Below are 22,500 nucleotides of genomic sequence, written 5' to 3' on the forward strand. Positions count from 1 at the left end.
AAAATCCTGCTGATTAAAGCTAGTTTGGTGGAATTCGATTCCACTTAATGCCTTTGGCCCTGAGCCCGGCCGCCTGGCATTAGCATCAACAGACACTGTGTCTTCAGTCAGGGAGACAAACGTGCACAGGCTCGCCCGCACCCTCCTCCTCCGCCCTTTCCCGGTCCTGTCCCATGTACGAGCAGGGCTATAACCCCCCGCCCCCTCCCCTCTCTCTCTACTGCTCCCTTTCTCCTCTTTCTCTGTCCTACATACCTTTCCCTATAACTCTCGTCATCTTCATCTCCTTCCATACTCCCCGTTCCAAATGTGTGAATTTATCAGAATAAAAACATACCAGTTATTTTTATTCTCCTCTCCCTCTCCCTCTCCCTCTCCCTCTCCCCCACTCTCTCTCTCTCTCTCTCTCTCTCTCTCTCTCTCTCTCTCTCTCTCTCTCTCTCTCCCTCTCCCCCACTCCCTCTCTCTCTCTCTCCCTCTCTCTCTCTCTCTCTCTCCTCTCCTTTCTTCTTAAAGTGCTAGGAGGGAGGCAGCAGCGGTGGTGTTCATCTTCCTAAATATCTCCTCAGCCCTGCCTCAGCCCTGCCTCAGCCCTGCCTCCTGCTCTATCTGTTATTGTTCCCCTCTTCATGTATTGGTGTGTTTATGGGGCCAGCGTGGCTAATTAATTCCCCTCTTCAGGGCCTGTTTATAAACTGTTTTTGTTTATTTACAATGTGCTAATGTATTTTTAGAAACACTTTCCATAACACTCACTGTTTTCTAGAGCATCATTTGTTTTGCTTTTGTTGAAATTTTGTGTGTGTTTTTATTTTTCTATCCTATCCTGGCCTAGCAGCCTGGCTAATTCAGTCATCCTCCATTCAGTTTTGACCGGGCTAGCAGTCTGGCTAATTCAGTCATCCTCCATTCAGTTTTGACCGGGCTAGCAGTCTGGCTAATTCAGTCCTCCTCCATTCAGTTGTGACTGGGCTAGCAGCCTGGCTAATTCAGTCATCCTCCATTCAGTTTTGACCGGGCTAGCAGTCTGGCTAATTCAGTCATCCTCCATTCAGTTTTGACCGGGCTAGCAGTCTGGCTAATTCAGTCCTCCTCCATTCAGTTGTGACTGGGCTAGCAGCCTGGCTAATTCAGTCATCCTCCATTCAGTTTTGACCGGGCTAGCAGTCTGGCTAATTCAGTCCTCCTCCATTCAGTTGTGACTGGGCTAGCAGCCTGGCTAATTCAGTCATCCTCCATTCAGTTGTGACTGGGTTAGCAGCCTGGCTAATTCAGTCATCCTCCATTCAGTTGTGACTGGGTTAACAGCCTGCCTAATTCATTCATCCTCCATTCAGTTGTGACTGGGTTAGGCCTAGCAGCCTGGCCAATTCAGTCATCCTCCATTCAGTTGTGACTGGGTTAACAGCCTGGCTAATTCATTCATCCTCCATTCAGTTGTGACTCGGTTAGGCCTAGCAGCCTGGCTAATTCAGTCATCCTCCATTCAGTTGTGACTGGGTAAACAGCCTGACTAATTCATTCATCCTCCATTCAGTTGTGACTGGGTTAGGCCTAGCAGCATGGCTAATTCATTCATCCTCCATTCAGTTGTGACTGGGTTAGGCCTAGCAGCCTGGCTAATTCATTCATCCTCCATTCTGTTGTGAATGGGCTAGCAGCCTGGCTAAATCATTCATCCTCCATTCAGTTGTGACGGGGTTAACAGCCTGGCTAATTCATTCATCCTCCATTCAGTTGTGACTGGGTTAACAGCCTGGCTAATTCATTCATCCTCCATTCAGTTGTGACTGGGTTAGGGCTAGCAGCCTGGCTAATTCATTCATCCTGCATTCAGTTGTGACTGGGTTAGGGCTAGCAGCCTGGCTAATTCATTCATCCTCCATTCAGCTGTGACTGGGTTAGGGCTAGCAGCCTGGCTAATTCCTTCATCCTCCATTCAGTTGTGACTGGGTTAACAGCTTGGCTAATTCATTCATCCTCCATTCAGTTGTGACTGGGTTAGGGCTAGCAGCCTGGCTAATTCCTTCATCCTCCATTCAGTTGTGACTGGGTTAACAGCTTGGCTAATTCATTCATCCTCCATTCAGTTGTGACTGGGTTAGGGCTAGCAGCCTGGCTAATTCATTCATCCTCCATTCAGTTGTGACTGGGTTAGGCCTAGCAGCCTGGCTAATTCATTCATCCTCCATTCAGTTGTGACTGGGTTAACAGCCGGGCTAATTCATTCATCCTCCATTCAGTTGTGACTGGGTTAACAGCATTGCTAATTCCTTCATCCTCCATTCAGTTGTGACTGGGTTAACAGCCTGGCTAATTAATTCATCCTTCATTCAGTTGTGACTGGGTTAGGCCTAGCAGCCTGGCTAATTCATTCATCCTTCATTCAGTTGTGACTAGGTTAGGGCTAGCAGCATGGCTAATTCATTCATCCTCCATTCAGTTGTGACTGGGTTAGGGCTAATAGCATGGCTTGCTCCATCTATTAGAGGGGAATGTGGAGAGAAATGAGAGGCATTTCTTATTCATTATCTATAATTCCTTATCAATTGCAGCTTAATTCTTCAAGTGTGTTGGTAGTGTAATGCAAAATATCTTTATAGGATTGTTTGTTGGTGTTGAAAGGAGTATGGACTGTAGCTGTGTGTTCCTCTCCTCTACAACCCAAACATGTATATAGTGGGCAGTCTGGGCACTCAGCCACACACACAGACACTTCAGCTAATTCGATTCTGGTCAAGCGATAGATAGAACAGAGTTCAGAGCAGAGCCCAGAGTAGAGCCTGGCAGTAACACAGAAAGAGTGCAGGTGAAACAGCACAGCATCACAGTATTGGTGAAAATAATCGGATTATCGTGGATGCTGTCTATGGGAAGGGTCTGGCTGAATCCTGCATGCTCCATGAATATCTGTTGAATATGGATTGGAGTGTGTGTTCAGACAGTCGAGGGCTTGATATTAGAGTCTTATTGGTTGCTGCCTGCATGTTGCTCTATTTGTGCTGTGGAGCCCCAGGCTGAATCACCTGCCCCAGGCGTGCATACACACACTGTGATAAAGACACACACACACAAACACACACACTGTGATAAACACACACAAACACACACACGCACGCACACGCACACACACACACACGCACACGCACACACACACACACACACACACACACACACACACACACACACACCCCTGCATCCGGCCCTGCTGCTAGCTGATACCTGGCTCCAGGAAAGAAGCGTGAGAGTGGAGTAGTTTGAGGTAGTGGATGGCCGTGTTAACAACTGTGTAGAAGCAGGAGGCTGCGGGTCACTCAATACAGGACAGACAGGACAGCTGCTACCGTACCGTATACAGCCTGTATCACACACACACTGGAGATATCTGAGAGCTCATATTGGCCTGGGAAATGGAAGAAGACAAACAAGAAGACTAACATGAATCAATAGCAGAGCAGCCTATACAAGAGAAGGTTGAGACAGGGAGGAGGAGGAGGGGTGGGGGGAGCAAACGAAAAGAGGGAGGAGGAGGAGGGAGCAAACGGAGAGAGGAGGAGGAGGAGGGGTGGGGGGAGCAAACGGAGAGAGAGAGGAGGAGGAGGGGTGGGGGGAGCAAACGAAAAGAGGGAGGAGGAGGAGGGGAGGGGGGAGCAAACGGAGAGAGGGAGGAGGAAGTGGGGATGGGGGAACAAACTAAAAGAGGGAGGAGGAAGTGGGGATGGGGGAGCAAACGGAGAGAGGGAGGAGGAAGAGGGGATGGGGGAGCAAACGAAAAGAGGGAGGAGGAGGAGGAGAGGGGGGAGCAAACGGAGAGAGGGAGGAGGAGGAGGGGAGGGGGGAGCAAACAAAAAGAGGGAGGAGGAGGAGGGAAGGGGGGAGCAAACGGAGAGAGGGAGGAGGAGGAGGGGAGGGGGAGCAAATGAAAATAGGTAGGAGGAGGAGGGGAGGGGGGAGTAAACGGAGAGAGGGAGGAGGAGGAGGGGAGCGAGGAGCAAACTGAGAGGGAGGAGGAGGAGGGGAGGGGGGAACAAACTGAGAGAGGGAGGAGGAGGAGGGGAGGGGGGAGCAAACTGAGAGAGGGAGGAGGAGGAGGGGAGCGGGGAGCAAACGGAGAGAGGGAGGAGGAGAGTAAAGTAAGAACCAGAAATAAGGAAGGAGAGCAAAGGTGAAAGAGGGGAGCAGTGCTATACAGTGCAGTAAGGGGACAAAGAAAGGTAAAAACAGGGAATGTGCCCAGCCCAGCACAGACAAAATGTCAGACAGACATATAGGCAGACGCATGGCAGTAAGATGTTGCTGTCGTCACACTGTGGGAAACAGCAAATTGGCAGCATAAATAAGGTGCCACAGTCTGATTAAGAGATGTTTTCACACATTATGATCTAATGAGAGAGTTTTCCCTTTTCCTCACTGTCCTTTCTCTCTCCTTACCTTTTTCTCTCTGCCTCTCTCCTTCCCTCTCTCTGCATCTCGCTCTCCCTCTTTCTCAGCTCTCTCTCTCTCTATCTCTCTCTCGCTCTCTCTTTGCCAGCCTCGCTCCTCTCCTTGTCGGTCCTCGTCTTGCGTCTCTCGTCCATCATGATGGATGGGTCTGAGTGGTGCGTTGTCTGGGCTAGAGGCGGGGACTGGGATGGGCTGTCAGACCTGGTGACGGCTGTGGGCCTTGCTGTCTGTCATGTCTGAGTGCTTTATTTAGGCCTGCTCTGCTCTGGTCTGGACTCGCTGGAGAGCTGGGTGTGTCAAGATGTTTCCCACATGGCACCATATTCCCTATATTATGTCAAATCAAATCAAATTTGATTTGTCACATGCATGGAATACAACAAGTATAGACTTTAATATGAAATGCTTGCTTACGAGCACTTCCCAACGATGCTGAGTAAAAAAAAATGAACACAAGAGGAATAAAATACACAAGAACGGAGATATATTTAACCAGACAAGTCAGTTGAGAATGATGGCCTAGGAACAGTGGGTTAACTGCCTTGTTCAGGGGCAGACCGACAGATGTTTTACCTTGTCAGCTCAGGGATTCAATCTAGCAACCTTTCGGTCATTGGCTCAACGCTCTAACCACTAGGCTACCTGCCACGCAACAGGGAGCACCAGTACCAGATCATACAGGGAGTACCAGTACCAGATCATAAAGGGAGTACCAGTACCAGATCATTCAGGGAGTACCAGTACCAGATCATACAGGGAGTATGAGTACTAGATCATACAGGGAGTACGAGTACCAGATCATACAGGGAGTACCAGTACAAGATCATACAGGGAGCACCAGTACCAGATCATACAGGGAGTACAAGTACCAAATCATACAGGGAGTACAAGTACCAGATCATACAGGGAGTACCAGATCATGCAGGGAGTACCAGTACCAGATCATGCAGGGAGTACCAATACCAGATCATACAGGGAGTACCAGTACCAGATCATACAGGGAGTACCAGTACCAGATCTTACAGGGAGTACCAGTACCAGATTATACAGGGAGTACCAGATCATAAAGGGAGTACCAGTACCAGATCAAACAGGGAGTACCAGTACTAGATCATACAGTGAGTACCAGTACCAGATCATACAGGGAGTATCAGTACCAGATCATACAGGGAGTACCAGATAATTCAGGGAGTACCAGTACCAGATCATACAGGGAGTACCAGTACCAGATTATACAGGGAGTACCAGTACCAGATCATTCAGGGAGTACCTGTACCAGATCATACAGGGAGTATCAGTACCAGATCATACAGGGAGTACCAGATAATTCAGGGAGTACCAGTACCAGATCATACAGGGAGTACCAGTACCAGATCTTACAGGGAGTACCAGTACCAGATCATAGAGGGAGTACCAGTACCAGATCATACAGGGAGTACCAGATCATACAGGGAGTACCAGTACCAGATCATACAGGGAGTACCAGTACCAGATCATACAGGGAGTACCAGTACCAGATCATACAGGGAGTACCAGTACAAGATCATACAGGGAGCACCAGTACCAGATCATACAGGGAGTACAAGTACCAAATCATACAGGGAGTACAAGTACCAGATCATACAGGGAGTACCAGATCATGCAGGGAGTACCAGTACCAGATCATGCAGGGAATACCAATACCAGATCATACAGGGAGTACCAGTACCAGATCATACAGGGAGTACCAGTACCAGATCTTACAGGGAGTACCAGTACCAGATCTTACAGGGAGTACCAGTACCAGATCATACAGGGAGTACCAGTACCAGATCATACAGGGAGCACCAGTACCAGATCATACAGGGAGTACCAGTACCAGATCATACAGGGAGTACCAGTACCAGATCATACAGGGAGTACCAGTACCAGATCATACAGGGAGTACCAGTACTAGATCATACAGGGAGTACCAGTACCAGATCATACAGGGAGTATCAGATCATAAAGGGAGTACCAGTACCAGATCATACAGGGAGTACCAGTACTAGATCATACAGTGAGTACCAGTACCAGATCATACAGGGAGTATCAGTACCAGATCATACAGGGAGTACCAGATAATTCAGGGAGTACCAGTACCAGATCATACAGGGAGTACCTGTACCAGATCATACAGGGAGTATCAGTACCAGATCATACAGGGAGTACCAGATAATTCAGGGAGTACCAGTACCAGATCATACAGGGAGTACCAGTACCAGATCTTACAGGGAGTACCAGTACCAGATCATAGAGGGAGTACCAGTACCAGATCATACAGGGAGTACCAGATCATACAGGGAGTACCAGTACCAGATCATACAGGGAGTACCAGTACCAGATCATACAGGGAGTACCAGTACCAGATCATACAGGGAGTACCAGTACAAGATCATACAGGGAGCACCAGTACCAGATCATACAGGGAGTACAAGTACCAAATCATACAGGGAGTACAAGTACCAGATCATACAGGGAGTACCAGATCATGCAGGGAGTACCAGTACCAGATCATGCAGGGAATACCAATACCAGATCATACAGGGAGTACCAGTACCAGATCATACAGGGAGTACCAGTACCAGATCTTACAGGGAGTACCAGTACCAGATCTTACAGGGAGTACCAGTACCAGATCATACAGGGAGTACCAGTACCAGATCATACAGGGAGCACCAGTACCAGATCATACAGGGAGTACCAGTACCAGATCATACAAGGAGTACCAGTACCAGATCATACAGGGAGTACCAGTACCAGATCATACAGGGAGTACCAGTACAAGATCATACAGGGAGCACCAGTACCAGATCATACAGGGAGTACAAGTACCAAATCATACAGGGAGTACAAGTACCAGATCATACAGGGAGTACCAGATCATGCAGGGAGTACCAGTACCAGATCATGCAGGGAGTACCAATACCAGATCATACAGGGAGTACCAGTACCAGATCATACAGGGAGTACCAGTACCAGATCTTACAGGGAGTACCAGTACCAGATTATACAGGGAGTACCAGATCATAAAGGGAGTACCAGTACCAGATCATACAGGGAGTACCAGTACTAGATCATACAGTGAGTACCAGTACCAGATCATACAGGGAGTATCAGTACCAGATCATACAGGGAGTACCAGATAATTCAGGGAGTACCAGTACCAGATCATACAGGGAGTACCAGTACCAGATTATACAGGGAGTACCAGTACCAGATCATTCAGGGAGTACCTGTACCAGATCATACAGGGAGTATCAGTACCAGATCATACAGGGAGTACCAGATAATTCAGGGAGTACCAGTACCAGATCATACAGGGAGTACCAGTACCAGATTATACAGGGAGTACCAGTACCAGATCATACAGGGAGTATCAGTACCAGTACAAGGTATATGAGGTAGATATGTACAGGCACTGAAAGTGAATAGGCATCAAGATAGATAATAATAAGAAGAGTAAAAAAGAACTGAGTAGCAGCGTATGATGAGTGTAAAATTGTGTCTGGCACAGTTGGCTGGTGGCACGTTACTTGGGGAGGACGGGCTCATAGTAATGCCTGGAATGAAATAAATAGAATCAAATTCAATTGATCAAACACATGGTTTCCATGTGATTGATAGCATTCTGTTCACTCCATTCCAGCCAGTATTATGAGCCCGTCCTCCCCCCAGCAGCCTCCTGTGGTGTGTATGTATCAGGGAGGCTCCTCAAAGGAGGAAAGGGAGGACCATCCTCCTTAACAAATTCAATTAAAACTTTAAATATTGAAACATTATATTCAAGTCACCAAATAATTGATTAAAACACACTGTTTTGCAATGAAGGTCTACAGTAGCCTCAACAGCACTCTGTAGGGTTGCACCATGGTGCAGCCGGAGGACAGCTAGTTTCTGTTCTCCTCTGGGTACATTGACTTCAATACAAAACCTGGGAGGCTCATGGTTCTCACCCTCTTCCACAGACTTCCACAGTAATGATGACAACTTCCGGAGGATGTCCTCCAGCCTATCAGAGCTCTTTCAGCATGAACTGACATGTTGTCCACCCAATCAAAGGATCACATAATTAATCTAGTACTGAAAGCATAAGCTACACCTAGCTAGCACTACAGTGCATAAAATGTAGTGAGTAGTTGACTCAAAGAGAAAGGCAATAGTTGAACAGTTTTGAACAAACTAATTTCTTCAAAAATGAAGAAGCAAGAGAAAGAGAGACAGAGATATATTGTTGTATTCTTTTTACTTTCACTTAGCTAGCGAATGCAGCTAGCTAGTTTAGCCCACTCAAACACCCGGCTCAAACAGAGAGAGATGCTATGTTAGCTAGCTGGCTATGGCTATACAACACTGGAACTCTTCCAAGTCAAGTTAAGCTTTTGGTTTTTATAACTGTATTGCCACCGGGGCATGCCGGTGTAACTGCTAAACTGCTTGCTGACTGTACACTGTACTGCATGATTGTAGCGGATTTACTAACGCCTTAGTTCTAGTAGCTATGTTGACTATGATGTTAGCTAATATGGTGAAAATGATGTAGGCTGTGTATAGCGGTTAGGGGTTATGATATGAAGGTTTGTCTTGGAAAGGTTTTTTTGCCTGGTCACAGGCAGCTGTTGTGTTCTGTACTGAAGCCCACAAGCAAAGGGAAAAGGTGAAGATGCGAGTAGAAATTATACAACGAGCAAAGTGATCTTGCTGTTTGTATGTGGCTGCTATGAAAGTGAACTGTATTTGCGTGTGATCAGGGATGTATTCATTCCGCTGATTCTGTTCAAAAACGTTTCTTAAACGGAAGCAAATGGAACCAAATGGGCATAGCAGAATTTATCCAATAAAGACTTGTTTGCAGCTGTTGGACAAATGATTACACCCTATATCATTAGATGCAGGCAAGAGTGTGATTACAAATTTGTCTCTCTACCTGTGCACCTACGTTATAAACTTTCATTCATAGGCTAGGTTGTGGCAACCTCATGATGGGTACAGGGAAAATTTGAGTATGTAGTAACCTAAACCTATCAATGTTACACTGAACTGGGTGAATGAAATATGAATGACAGTCATCCAATATGCTGTAATAGAAATAAGACCACGCTCATTAAAAAAATAATTGTCCTCCCTCATCTCTAACGGCACTGACCGTCACTGTATGTGTGTGTGCGTGTGTGTTAGTGATGGGGGGGAACCATACAGTTACATATCGGGATATATTTTTTTTCTATATATTGATCGTTTTTTTTTTTGACAGTATCACAATATAACTTTTGTACTAGTTTGCTGTACATGCACTAAAACGGCAGTATTTTTTCTTCATAGCTTGTTCTCTATCTTCTTTTTAAATCGGGAGCCAATTTGTTTTATACACATTTAACTGATCAAAACTCATTCTAATGGCTGTCTTTTGTCCCTCTGCAGTGGACATATGTTTGTAGTTCTGTCCTTAAGCTGTTGTTTTCATCAATGTTCTATCTTGTGTTATGTTTCATGTTTTGTGTGGACCCCAGGAAGAGTAGCTGCTGCTTTTGCAAAGGCTAATGGGGATCCTAATAAAATACCAATTAAACATGGTTAGCAATATATTTGTTAAACTATCAAAATAAAGAAAGTTGCACACTCCCAGCAATTTAATGGGTATTTACCAACGTTTCGGCATCACTGTGCCTTCCTCAGGGTAATGTCATGAATACTTGAACCAGGTTATGTAGACAAACAGTGCAATTAGTGTAATCAATGACAGTAGTGAGGGGTGTGTCATAATGATGAAGTTAATTAAAATGTATTAGTGAAACTGTTAAAAAATAGTATATGGCACATTACATTGCTGGGAGATTATACATGGAGAGTGCGACTTTCTTTATTTTGATAGTTTATAGTTTATCTGCCGTTAGTCAGCACCTCCACACAAACTATTATTCTGGGTGTGCGCCAGCTCATGTTTTGTAATCTAGCAATATATTTGGAACATTGAATCAGAATAAAATCACAGTATCAAATCGCAGTACATATAGAATCTTGAGAATCGTGGGAATCGCAATACATATTGTATCGGCACCTACAGTTGAAGTCGGAAGTTTACATACACTTAGGTTGGAGTCATTAAAACTTGTTTTTCAACCACTCCACACATTTATTGTTAACCATCTATAGTTTTGCCAAGTCGGTTAGGACATCTACTTTGTGCATGACACAAGTAATTTTTCAACAATTGTTTACAGACAGATTATTTCACTTATAATTCACTGTATCACAATTCCAGTGGGTCAGAAGTTTACATACACAAAGTTGACTGTGCCTTTAAACAGCTTGGGAAATTCCAGAAAATGATGTCATGGCTTTAGAAGCTTCTGATAGGCTTATTGACATCATTTGAGTCAATTGGAGGTGTACCTGTGGATGTATTTCAAGGACCTCTTCAAGTCCTCAAGTTCATCCTCGGGAGCATTTTCCAAACGCCTGAAGGTACCACGTTCATTGGTACAAAAAATAGTACGCAAGTATAAACACCATGGGACCAATCAGCCATCATACCGCTCAGGGAGGAGACGCATTCTGTCTCCCAGTGATGAATGTTCTTTGGTGCGAAAAGTTCAAATCAATCGCAGAACAACTTCTAAGGACCCTGTGAAGATGCTGGAAGAAACAGGTACAAAAGTATCTATATCCACAGTAAAACTAGTCCTATATCGACATAACCTGAAAGGTCACTCAGCAAGGAAGAAGCCACTGCTCCAAAACCGCCATAAAAAAGCCAGACTACAGTTTGCAACTGCGCATGGGGACAAAGATCATACTTTTTGTAGAAATCCTCTGGTCTGATGAAACAAAAATATAACTGTTTGGCCATAATGACCATTGTTATGTTTGGAGGAAAAAGGGGGAGCAAGGGGGGCAAGCCAAAGAACACCATCCCAACCGTGAAGCACGGGGGTGGCAGCATCATATTGTGGGGAGGCTTTGTTGCAGGAGGGACTGGTGCACTTCACAAAATAGATGGCATCATGAGGCAGGACAATATTGTGGATATATTAAAGCAAAATCTCAAGACATCAGTCAGGAAGTTAAAGCTTGGTCGCTAATGGGTCTTCCAAATGGACAATGACCCCAAGCATACTTCTAAAGTCGTGTCAAAATGGCTTAAGAACAACAAAGTCAAGGTATTAGAGTGGCCATCACAAAGCCCTGACCTCAATCCTATAGAAAATTTGTGGGCAGAATTGAAAAAGCGTGTGCGAGCAAGGTGGCCTACAAACCTGACTCAGTTACACCAGCTCTGTCAGGAGGAATGGGTCAAAATTCACACAAATTATTGTGGGAAGCTTGTGGAAGGCTACCAGAAACTTTTGACACAAGTTAAACAATTTAACGGCAATGCTACCAAATACTAATTGAGTGTATGTAAACTTGTGACCCACTGGGAATGTGATGAAATAAATAAAAGCTGAAATAAATAATTCTCTCTACTATTATTCAGCCATTTCACATTCTTAAAATAAAGTGGTGATCCTAACTGACCTAAGATAGGGAATTTTAACTCAGTTTAAATGTCAGGAAAAACTGAGTTTAAATGTATTTGGCTAACATGTAAACTTCTGACTTCAACTGTAAGTATGATAAGATCCCTGGCTATTCCTAGCCCTTGTGTGTATGCGTGTTTGTGTTGTGTGTGTATGTAGTGTATGTGAATGTGTGGGTTTTGTGTGAGAGTGTCAGTGTAGTGTGTGAGAGTGAGTGTGTATACAGTGTGTATATTGTCTTGTGAGATATGGGCCCTGGCCAAAAGCAGTAGGAATGTAGTGGGATGCCCTCTGTCTGATTGTCTGAGGCCAATTGCTCCTCATTGAACTACGCCCCCTCCTCTCCTCTGGCTCTGCCTACAATGGAGGGGGCGTGTTCAGGGTATGGATCAATGCCACCTCATTGGAGCAGTTGACCGTTCTAGTCGGACACTTTTGACTGACACCTCCAAATGAATTTACTGCATCAGTGTTTGACTTTGGAAGACATCCGTGGCAGTAACTCTTGCTGTGTCCTGATGACAATGACACGGGGTGAATACATTATGTGCTTGTAAATTATTTTATATAGTGGCGTTGTTGTATCCTGTTCTACTGTAACTCTGTCGCACCTTCAATACAAAGCAGCAATCGTCTCTGTGTGTGTGTGTGTCTGAGAAAGTGAGTGTGTCAGGAGAGAGAAACTTCACACACTGTGAAGTTTTTCTGAGTGTGTGTGTGTGATGAGTGTGTGTGTGTGTGTGTGTGTGTGTGTGTGTGTGTGCGTGCGTGCATGCATGCGTGTGTGTAATTACGGTTTAATTGCTGGCCCAGTAATGTACTGTCATCTGTCACAGCACAAAGACAGCAAATAATGGTTCTGCTGCTGTCACTTTGTCACCAAGCCGCTCAGCCTGGAGAGAGACGACAGAAGAAATGCTGGTAAATGATATGCGACTTGAATTACTGATAAACACTTGGAGAGTGCTGAGCTCAGTGTATATTGGCATTGTGGTGCACTATCTTGGTCTGACTTGTGTGTGTACCTTTTGTGAGTTATTGTGATTGTGTGTTTATGTATGCGTACGTGTATGTGTGCATTTTTGTGTGAATATGCGAGTGTATGTGTCAGTGTGTTTAAGACCAGGATCAGTGGCAACAGGAGCAACAGTTGTGTTGTACTTTAAGCCGCCTGCCTGTTTGAGTATGGCACTTGTCTTAGTGTGGTTCTGTCTGTAACGGAGTAAACAGGGAGACAGTCAGCCTCTGCCTGCCTGCCTGCCTGTCTGCCTGTCTGTCTGTCTGTCTGTCTGTCTGTCTGTCTGTCTGTCTGTCTGTCTGTCTGTCTGTCTGTCTGTCTGTCTGTCTGTCTGTGGAGACAGAGGGAGGTGATGGTGGTTCTTGGAACTGAACACTAAGTTGTGGGGTTGGATGAGAGGGGGTTATGGGGATTCTAGTGACTCAACGTCAAGTTTTGACTAGAGTAAATTCAGTGGGGGGTTGGATGAGAGGGTGTTCTGCTGATTCTAGACTAACGCTAAAATGTAAGGCTGCGTGGTTGTAGTGGGAGGAGGTATCTGTCCATTGCCACTTGCCAGACAGGAGTAATGGATGACAGAGCAGTGGCAGTGAGTTGGTGGAGGTATACGTCCTATTCCAGACAGGAGTAATGGATGACAGAGCAGTGGTAGTGAGTGGGTGGAGGTATACGTCCTATTCCAGACAGGAGTAATGGATGACAGAGCAGTAGTAGTGAGTGGGTGGAGGTATACGTCATATTCCAGACAGGAGTAATGGATGACAGAGCAATGGCAGTGAGTGGGTGAAGGTGTTCATCCTATTCCAGACAAGAGTAATGGATGACAGAGCAGTGGCAGTGAGTGGGTGAAGGTGTTCATCCTGTTCATCCTATTCCAGAAAGGAGTAATGGATGACAGAGCAGTAGCAGTGAGTGGGTGGAGGTATACGTCCTATTCCAGACAGGAGTAATGGATGACAGAGCAGTGGTAGTGAGTGGGTGAAGGTATACGTCCTATTCCAGACAGGAGTAATGGATGACAGAGCAGTGGCAGTGAGTGGGTGAAGGTGTTCATCCTATTCCAGACAGGAGTAATGGATGACAGAGCAGTGGCAGTGAGTGGGTGAAGGTGTTCATCCTATTCCAGACAGGAGTAATGGATGACAGAGCAGTGGCAGTGAGTGGGTGGAGGTATACGTCCTATTCCAGACAGGAGTAATGGATGACAGAGCAGTGGCAGTGAGTGGGTGAAGGTGTTCATCCTATTCCAGACAAGAGTAATGGATGACAGAGCAGTGGCAGTGAATTGGTGAAGGTGTTCATCCTATTCCAGACAGGAGTAATGGATGACAGAGCAGTGGCAGTGAGTGGGTGGAGGTATACGTCCTATTCCAGACAGGAGTAATGGATGGTGGTACAGTGTAACAATGAGACCAGAAGGAAGTCCACATCACATTCATCCACACAGTCACATGCATTCATCCACACAGTCACATGCATTCATCCACACAGTCACATGCATTCATCCACACAGTCACATGCATTCATCCACACAGTCACATGCATTCATCCACACAGTCACATGCATTCATCCACACAGTCACATGCATTCATCCACACAGTCACATGCATTCATCCACACAGTCACATGCATTCATCCACACAGTCACGTGCATTCATCCACACAGTCACATGCATTCATCCACACAGTCATGTGCATTCATCCACACAGTCATATGCATTCATCCACACAGTCATATGCATTCATCCACACAGTCACATGCATTCATCCACACAGTCACATGCATGCAATAGCGCTCATATCACCACTAAATGGGTGCTTAGTGGTGTACTCAATGGAACACCTGGAGAGACAGTATTTTATCTCTGTGTGTGTGTGTGTGTGTGTGTGTGTGTGTGTGTGTGTGTGTGTGTGTGTGTGTGTGTGTGTGTGTGTGTGTGTGTGTGTGTGTGTGTGTGTGTGTGTGTGTGTGTGTGTGTAGTATCAGGCTGCCATGCAGTGAACCACTCCAGCTCCTCTTCCTTTCTGAATTGACAGATATACCAGAGGGACTTGGAGAGAAAGAAGTTGAGGCAAACCCTAAACCTGTGTGTGTGAGTTTGTTTGATATATTCATCAAAGAGCTAAGCAAGCCCCTTGTCTTAAGAGCAATCCACTACTACTCTGGTCACATCACAGATATTGCATTGGACAAAATCACAGTATATTTCCCTGCTGCCAGCCAAAGCCAGCGTGAAGCTGTCACATGATTGGCTGTAGCTGTAAACAAGCAAACTCCTCTGGTCATCAGGAAGCTGTGATTCTAGGCCTATAGTGCACTACTTCTGGGCAGAGGAGACACTCTGCCTCTCGCTGTCAGATACTGTTATGTATCAGCCCTGTCTATCTCTCTCTCTCCAAGGCAACGAGCCCATAGGAATCCAGCCCTGCATGGGGAGGGGAGGGAGGGAAGGGGGGGGGGGGTGTAGGAGTACCTGAATCATCCAGTTGGGGGGGGGTTAGCAGGTGAGGGTGGAGTCGTATGGTTGTTCAGACAGAGAGAGAGAGTGAGAGTGAGAGTGAGAGTGAGAGTGAGAGAGAGAGTGAGAGAGTGAGAGAGAAAGAGAGAGAGAGAGAGAGCTGCATGGCTGGGTTGGGACAGTGACTACTATGGTAGCCAACGGAGAGATAGGTAAACAAATCACTATGAATAAAGCAATGAAAGAAACCTCTCTGGTAATACAAATATACTGTACATCTTCTTGCTTTAGCCTCCAGGTACGTTTACACACACTCTGCTCCAAAGCGCTCAACCAGGGGTGTGTTGGATTTGTGATGAGAGGTGAGAAGTGTTCAAAGGCGTGTGATGAGGTTTGATAGCTACATCTACTACACACAGTCTAACTCCACTAACTACACACGGTCAAACTCCATTAACTACACACAGTCATATTCTACTAACTACACACAGCCAAATTCCACTAACTACACACAGTCAAATTCCACTAACTACACACAGTCAAATTCCACTAACTACACACAGTCAAACTCCATTAACTACACACAGTCAAACTCCACTAACTACACACAGTCAAACTCCACTAACTACACACAGTCAAATTCCACTAACTACACACAGTCAAACTCCATTAACTACACACAGTCAAACTCCACTAACTACACACGGTCAAACTCCACTAACTACACACAGTCAAACTCCACTAACTACACACGGTCAAACTCCACTAACTACACACAGCCAAACTCCACTAACTACACACAGTCAAACTCCATTAACTACACACGGTCAAACTCCACTAACTACACACAGCCAAACTCCACTAACTACACACAGTCAAACTCCATTAACTACACACAGTCAAACTCCACTAACTACACACAGCCAAACTCCACTAACTACACACAGTCAAACTCCATTAACTACACACAGTCAAACTCCACTAACTACACACAGTCAAACTCCACTAACTACACACAGTCAAACTCCACTAACTACATACAGTCAACCTCCATTAACTACACGCAGTCAAACTCCACTAACTACACACAGCCAAACTCAACTAACTACACACAGTCAAACTCCACTAACTACACACAGTCAAACTCCACTAACTACACACAGTCAAACTCCACTAACCACACACAGTCAGTCTCCATTAACTACACGCAGTCAAACTCCACAAACTCCACACAGTCAAACTCCACAAACTACACACATTCAAACTCCACAAACTACACACAGCCAAACTCAACTAACTACACACAGCCAAACTCAACTAACTACACGCAGTCATACTCCACTAACTACACACAGTCAAACTAAACTAACTACACACAGTCAAACTCCACTAACTACACCTGGTCAAACTCCACTAACTACACGCAGTCAAACTACACTAACTACACACAGTCAAACTCCATTAACTACACACAGTCAAACGCCACTAACTACACACAGCCAAACTCCACTAACTACACACAGTCAAACTCCATTAACTACACACAGTCAAACTCCACTAACTACACACAGCCAAACTCCACTAACTACACACAGTCAAACTCCATTAACTACACGCAGTCAAACTCCACTAACTACACACAGCCAAACTCAACTAACTACACACAGTCAAACTCCACTAACTACACACAGTCAAACTCCACAAACTACACACAGTCAAACTCCACAAACTACACACAGTCAAACTCCACAAACTACACACAGTCAAACTCCACAAACTACACACAGTCAAACTCCACAAACTACACACAGTCAAACTCCACAAACTACACACAGCCAAACTCAACTAACTACACACAGCCAAACTCAACTAACTACACGCAGTCAAACTCCACTAACTACACACAGTCAAACTAAACTAACTACACACAGTCAAACTCCACTAACTACACACAGCCAAACTCCACTAACTACACACAGCCAAACCTCACTAACTACACACAGTCAAACTCCATTAACTACACACAGTCAAACTCCATTAACTACACACAGTCAAACTCCACTAACTACACACAGTCAAACTCCACTAACTACACATGGTCAAACTCCACTAACTACACGCAGTCAAACTACACTAACTACACACAGTCAAACTACACTTAGAGAAAGAGGGAGAAAGAGACAGAGAGAGAGAGAGAGAGAGAGAGAAAGAAAGAAGGAAGTAGAGAGAGACAGAGAGGAAGATAGACAGTATCAGTGTTCATAGCAACTTGTCTGAGTTCACCACTACCTTTGTTCTGAAGACAATGACCAGATCTGCCTGTTCCCAGGAGTACCTGTCCCTGAGGGGGTTAGAGGTCACGGATAAGGGGTACAGTGGGGGTGTAGGTCAGTCTGTTGTGTTGTGTTACTGTAATATAACAGCTGTTCTCTCTCTGTTTCTCCCTCTGCAGTGTCTGTATGGCTGTTACGTCCACTCCTCCATCATCCCCACGTTTCACCGCAGGTGCTACTGGCTGCTCCAGGTAAGTGACTCCCTCCCCTCTCCACACACTTGTTCACGTAACAGCCTTCCTCCCCCCTCTACACTTACACATGTCAACTCCCCAACTTTTCTCCCACTGCCTGAATGGGTAGGAAGAGGTCCTTCTCTTTTTATTTGCAGCATTTCTTCCTTCCTGACACACAGCAGATAGACAGACACCACACTATCTTCCCTCTTTCTCTCTCTCTCTTTTGCTCTCCCTCTTTCTCTCTCTCTCTCTCTCTTTTTGTCTGTGGCTCCCTTTTCTTTGCTTATCTACCCCATTCACTCTTTTTCTGTTGGAAACATCCACCATCTGTCCACTGTCCAACAGAAGCAGAGTATTTGCTTAAATCAGTGTGCCACGTCCTACATACACACACTCACGCATACGTCATCTCTAATGGCTGTAAAGCTGCAGTAGTGGAGCCCATAGGACAGTGGTTACACTGCCTCCCAAAGCCCACTGCCTCACAGCGGTTGTAAATAGGCCTTTGGTCACCACCTTTTCCCTCTATTGCAGCACTGTGGCATCCATTCTGGTTTTGTAGCTTTTCTTTACAGCCTCTCTGACAGGGGATGGAATGCAGTTGGAGGATGGAGGGATGGGGCAGGAGGTATGGAGATGGCCTCTAGTTATATCTGACACCTGTTAGGGAGAAGTCTTTGTTATCTTTGGTTATTTTTCTGAAGTCATTACGTCGTCCCCCTCCAGGCCTTTCAGCCTGCCTGCTAGAGACAGATCAAAGCTAGCCCTAACACCACACACTGCAGCCTGGCTCCGGGAAACACGCACACACACACACACAAACACACACAGAAACAGACATACACACACGCACACACACACACACAAACACACACAGAAACAGACATACACACACACACACAAACACACACAGAAACAGGCATACACACATACACACTCACACGGATAGGGGGGGTCACACTACGTAAGCTCTCTCGCTTTCAGGAAGCACAGCATTTTCATCACCTCTGTCTCACACGTGTGAAAGAGTGAGGGGCTCACTCAGCCACTCTCTTTCTGCAGCTCATCAGCTTATGAAACCTGGGGTGTGTGGGTACTCCAGCCTGACCTGCTTCCCTCACCTCATCCAGGGCTCTCCCCTCTCTCCTCATCTCTCCGCTGAGCTCAGCTATGGATGAATCAAACTCAGACCCTGCTGGACAGCTAACAGAAAGCCTGCATCCCAATGGCACCCTATTCCCTTTATAGTGACCAGACTCTTGACCAGAGCGCCCATTTGTGACGTAGCCAAGTGCTCTCTCACTGAGCTTTAACAGCCTACATTAGGTTGTAGACTGCTCAACATTAACTCCAGAAACTTCAGAAGAATATTTTTGTCATCTGCTTTGAGGTAGAACTTAAAGGTGATTCAGATTGAGATCTCCGTGCCTGATACTGTAGCTATTAGAGAACTAAAATCTGTTGTTAGGAAATACAATGATGACAACACTGGAGGTAAAACCTACCCATCTCTCCCACTGTCCCGTCTTTCCTATCTCTCAAATGACTCATTATTCTTTTCTCTCTAGGCCTCTTGCAATGCTCATAGGGCCTGATTTAGACTTAGGAAATGTAGCCCTTTCCTACGCACGCCTTTCCTACGCAGGCCTTTCCTACGCAGGCCTTTCCTACGCAGGCCTTTCCTACGCACGCCTTTCCTACGCAGGCCTTTCCTACGCAGGCCTTTCCTACGCAGGCCTTTCCTACTCAGGCCTTTCCTACGCACGCCTTTCCTACGCAGGCCTTTCCTACTCAGGCCTTTCCTACGCACGCCTTTCCTACGCAGGCCTTTCCTACTCACGCCTTTCCTACTCACGCCTTTCCTACGCAAGCCTTTCCTACGCAGGCCTTTCCTACACGGTCCTTTCCTACGCACGCCTTTCCTACGCAGGCCTTTCCTATGCAGGCCTTTCCTACGCAGGCCTTTCCTACACAGGCCTTTCCTACTAAGGCCTTTCCTACACAGGCCTTTCCTACGCAGGCCTTTCCTACGCACGCCTTTCCTACGCAGGCCTTTCCTACGCAGGCCTTTCCTATGCAGGCCTTTCCTACGCAGGGCTTTCCTACGCACGCCTTTCCTACGCACGCCTTTCCTACGCAGGCCTTTCCTACGCACGCCTTTCCTACGCAGGCCTTTCCTACTCACGCCTTTCCTACTCACGCCTTTCCTACGCAGGCCTTTCCTACGCACGCCTTTCCTACGCAGGCCTTTCCTACGCAGGCCTTTCCTACGCAGGCCTTTCCTACACAGGCCTTTCCTACTCAGGCCTTTCCTACACAGGCCTTTCCTACTCAGGCCTTTCCTACTCAGGTCTTTCCTACGCACGCCTTTCCTACTCAGGCCTTTCCTATGCACGCCATTCCTACGCAGGCCTTTCGTACACAGGCCTTTCCTACACAGGCCTTTCCTACGCAGGCCTTTCCTACGCAGGCCTTTCCTACGCAGGCCTTTTCTACTCAGGCCTTTCCTACGCAGGCCTTTCCTACGCACGCCTTTCCTACGCACGCCTTTCCTACTCACGCCTTTCCTACTCACGCCTTTCCTACGCAGGCCTTTCCTACGCAGGCCTTTCCTACGCAGGCCTTTCCTACTCAGGCCTTTCCTACTCACGCCTTTCCTACGCAGGCCTTTCCTACACAGGCTTTTCCTACGCAGGCCTTTCCTACACAGGCCTTTCCTACTCAGGCCTTTCCTACGCACGCCTTTCCTACGCACGCCTTTCCTACGCACGCCTTTCCTACTCACAACTTTCCTACGCAGGCCTTTCCTACTCACGCCTTTCCTACGCAGGCCTTTCCTACTCAGGCCTTTCCTACTCACGCCTTTCCTACACAGGCCTTTCCTACTCACGCCTTTCCTACACAGGCCTTTCCTACTCACGCCTTTCCTACGCACGCCTTTCCTACTCACGCCTTTCCTACACAGGCCTTTCCTACTCACGCCTTTCCTACGCACGCCTTTCCTACTCACGCCTTTCCTACACAGGCCTTTCCTACTCAGGCCTTTCCTACGCACGCCTTTCCTACTCACGCCTTTCCTACGCAGGCCTTTCCTACTCACGCCTTTCCTACGCAGGCCTTTCCTACTCACGCCTTTCCTACACAGGCCTTTCCTACGCAGGCCTTTCCTACGCAGGCCTTTCCTACTCAGGCCTTTCCTACACAGGCCTTTCCTACGCAGGCCTTTCCTACTCAGGCCTTTCCTACGCACGCCTTTCCTATGCACTTCTCAGTAGTTGGTATTCAGACTTACCTCATGCAGGTGTGTGACGGGCTTAACAGGCGTGGTTCCCTTGCTCATGCTGAATAGATTTTATTCAACCACTGAAAACCCTCCCACTTGCTGGCCACTAGAATTTCTCATTGAGTTTTCATTCAATAGCATTTTCAGTACATTTATCTAAAGCCATCCCTTTAAATTTGGCTTACCTTTTATTAGAATTTTCTCGACAGACTCACTAATAAATATGGAGAGAGTGGTTATTAGGGACTCCTTTTCAGCACCAACTGGTAGATTTATGAATAATTATAAAAAAACAGGTTTGGAGAGCCTTTACGCACAAATATATTGGTGAACCAAAAAATACAGTGGCGTGATTGATTCTGAAAGTTGCTGTATTCAATTGTTCATACCATGAAATATTGTTAGGTGAGAACAGTGTAGAAGGGTTGAACAGTAGTCCTATAAATCTATAAATCTATAACTTGCATGGGTCTGTAATCCATGCAAGTTATAAGACTGGCATTTCATAAACTTCACTGTGGAAAAGGTGAAATGTTGACATGCTTCCATATGAATGATTTCATTTTTTTTTTAATAAATAGATTTAAAATAATTGTCATTTATATTTACAATCCCCTTATCCAAATGGACAACTCATTTACCTAGCTCTTATCAATAGCTCTAATCAATCATTAAATGACATGGAGAGTGGTGTTATTTCTATCCAATAAATTAACTAGATTTTGTTCCACCTGGAACCGACAGGTTGCTCCACCTTTTCATCGCGCGTAGTGCGATGGTGGTGGAATTATGAGAGAATTAAGTCATGGTCAGAATACAGCGTCTCTGTAGACTCATCTCCTCCATACCTTCATTGATCTCCATCCCAAACAAATAGCGGGTGAATAGCAGAATACACATAGAGGTCACATAGAGGTCAGAATACACATAGAGGTCACATAGAGGTCAGAATACACATAGAGGTCACATAGAGATCAGACTACACATAGAGGTCACATAGAGGTCAGAATACACAGAGAGAAAAGTGCATAAAAAGGGATTTACGTTTAATTTACATGCGCTCAACTTGGGTTGGACTTCCCCCATAGTGGAGTCCTAGGTCAACCCAGGCCAATGTAGTCTGACTCACCCCGGTCCTACGTCCCAGACGGACCTAAACTACTCTGTTTTATTCTGGTACATCTCCTTCTGTCTCTGCTTGGCCCTGTGTACCCTATATGCCCTGTGTTCGCTGTGTCCATATGAG

General features: G+C 46.1%; 1 protein-coding gene across 1 annotated transcript in view; it reads left to right on the forward strand.

The window, feature by feature from the left end:
- The window catches only part of LOC139417313 (calmodulin-binding transcription activator 1-like), a 633,264-nt gene that overhangs the window by 489,518 nt on the left and 121,246 nt on the right, over window positions 1–22,500 (forward strand). The window contains exon 6 of the mRNA XM_071166580.1: window positions 17,912–17,983. Within this exon, the coding sequence (XP_071022681.1) occupies window positions 17,912–17,983 (72 nt within the window). The remainder of the gene's footprint in view (window positions 1–17,911; window positions 17,984–22,500) is intronic.

Source organism: Oncorhynchus clarkii, chromosome 9 (assembly GCF_045791955.1).
Source record: "Oncorhynchus clarkii lewisi isolate Uvic-CL-2024 chromosome 9, UVic_Ocla_1.0, whole genome shotgun sequence".
NCBI lineage: Eukaryota > Metazoa > Chordata > Actinopteri > Salmoniformes > Salmonidae > Oncorhynchus > Oncorhynchus clarkii.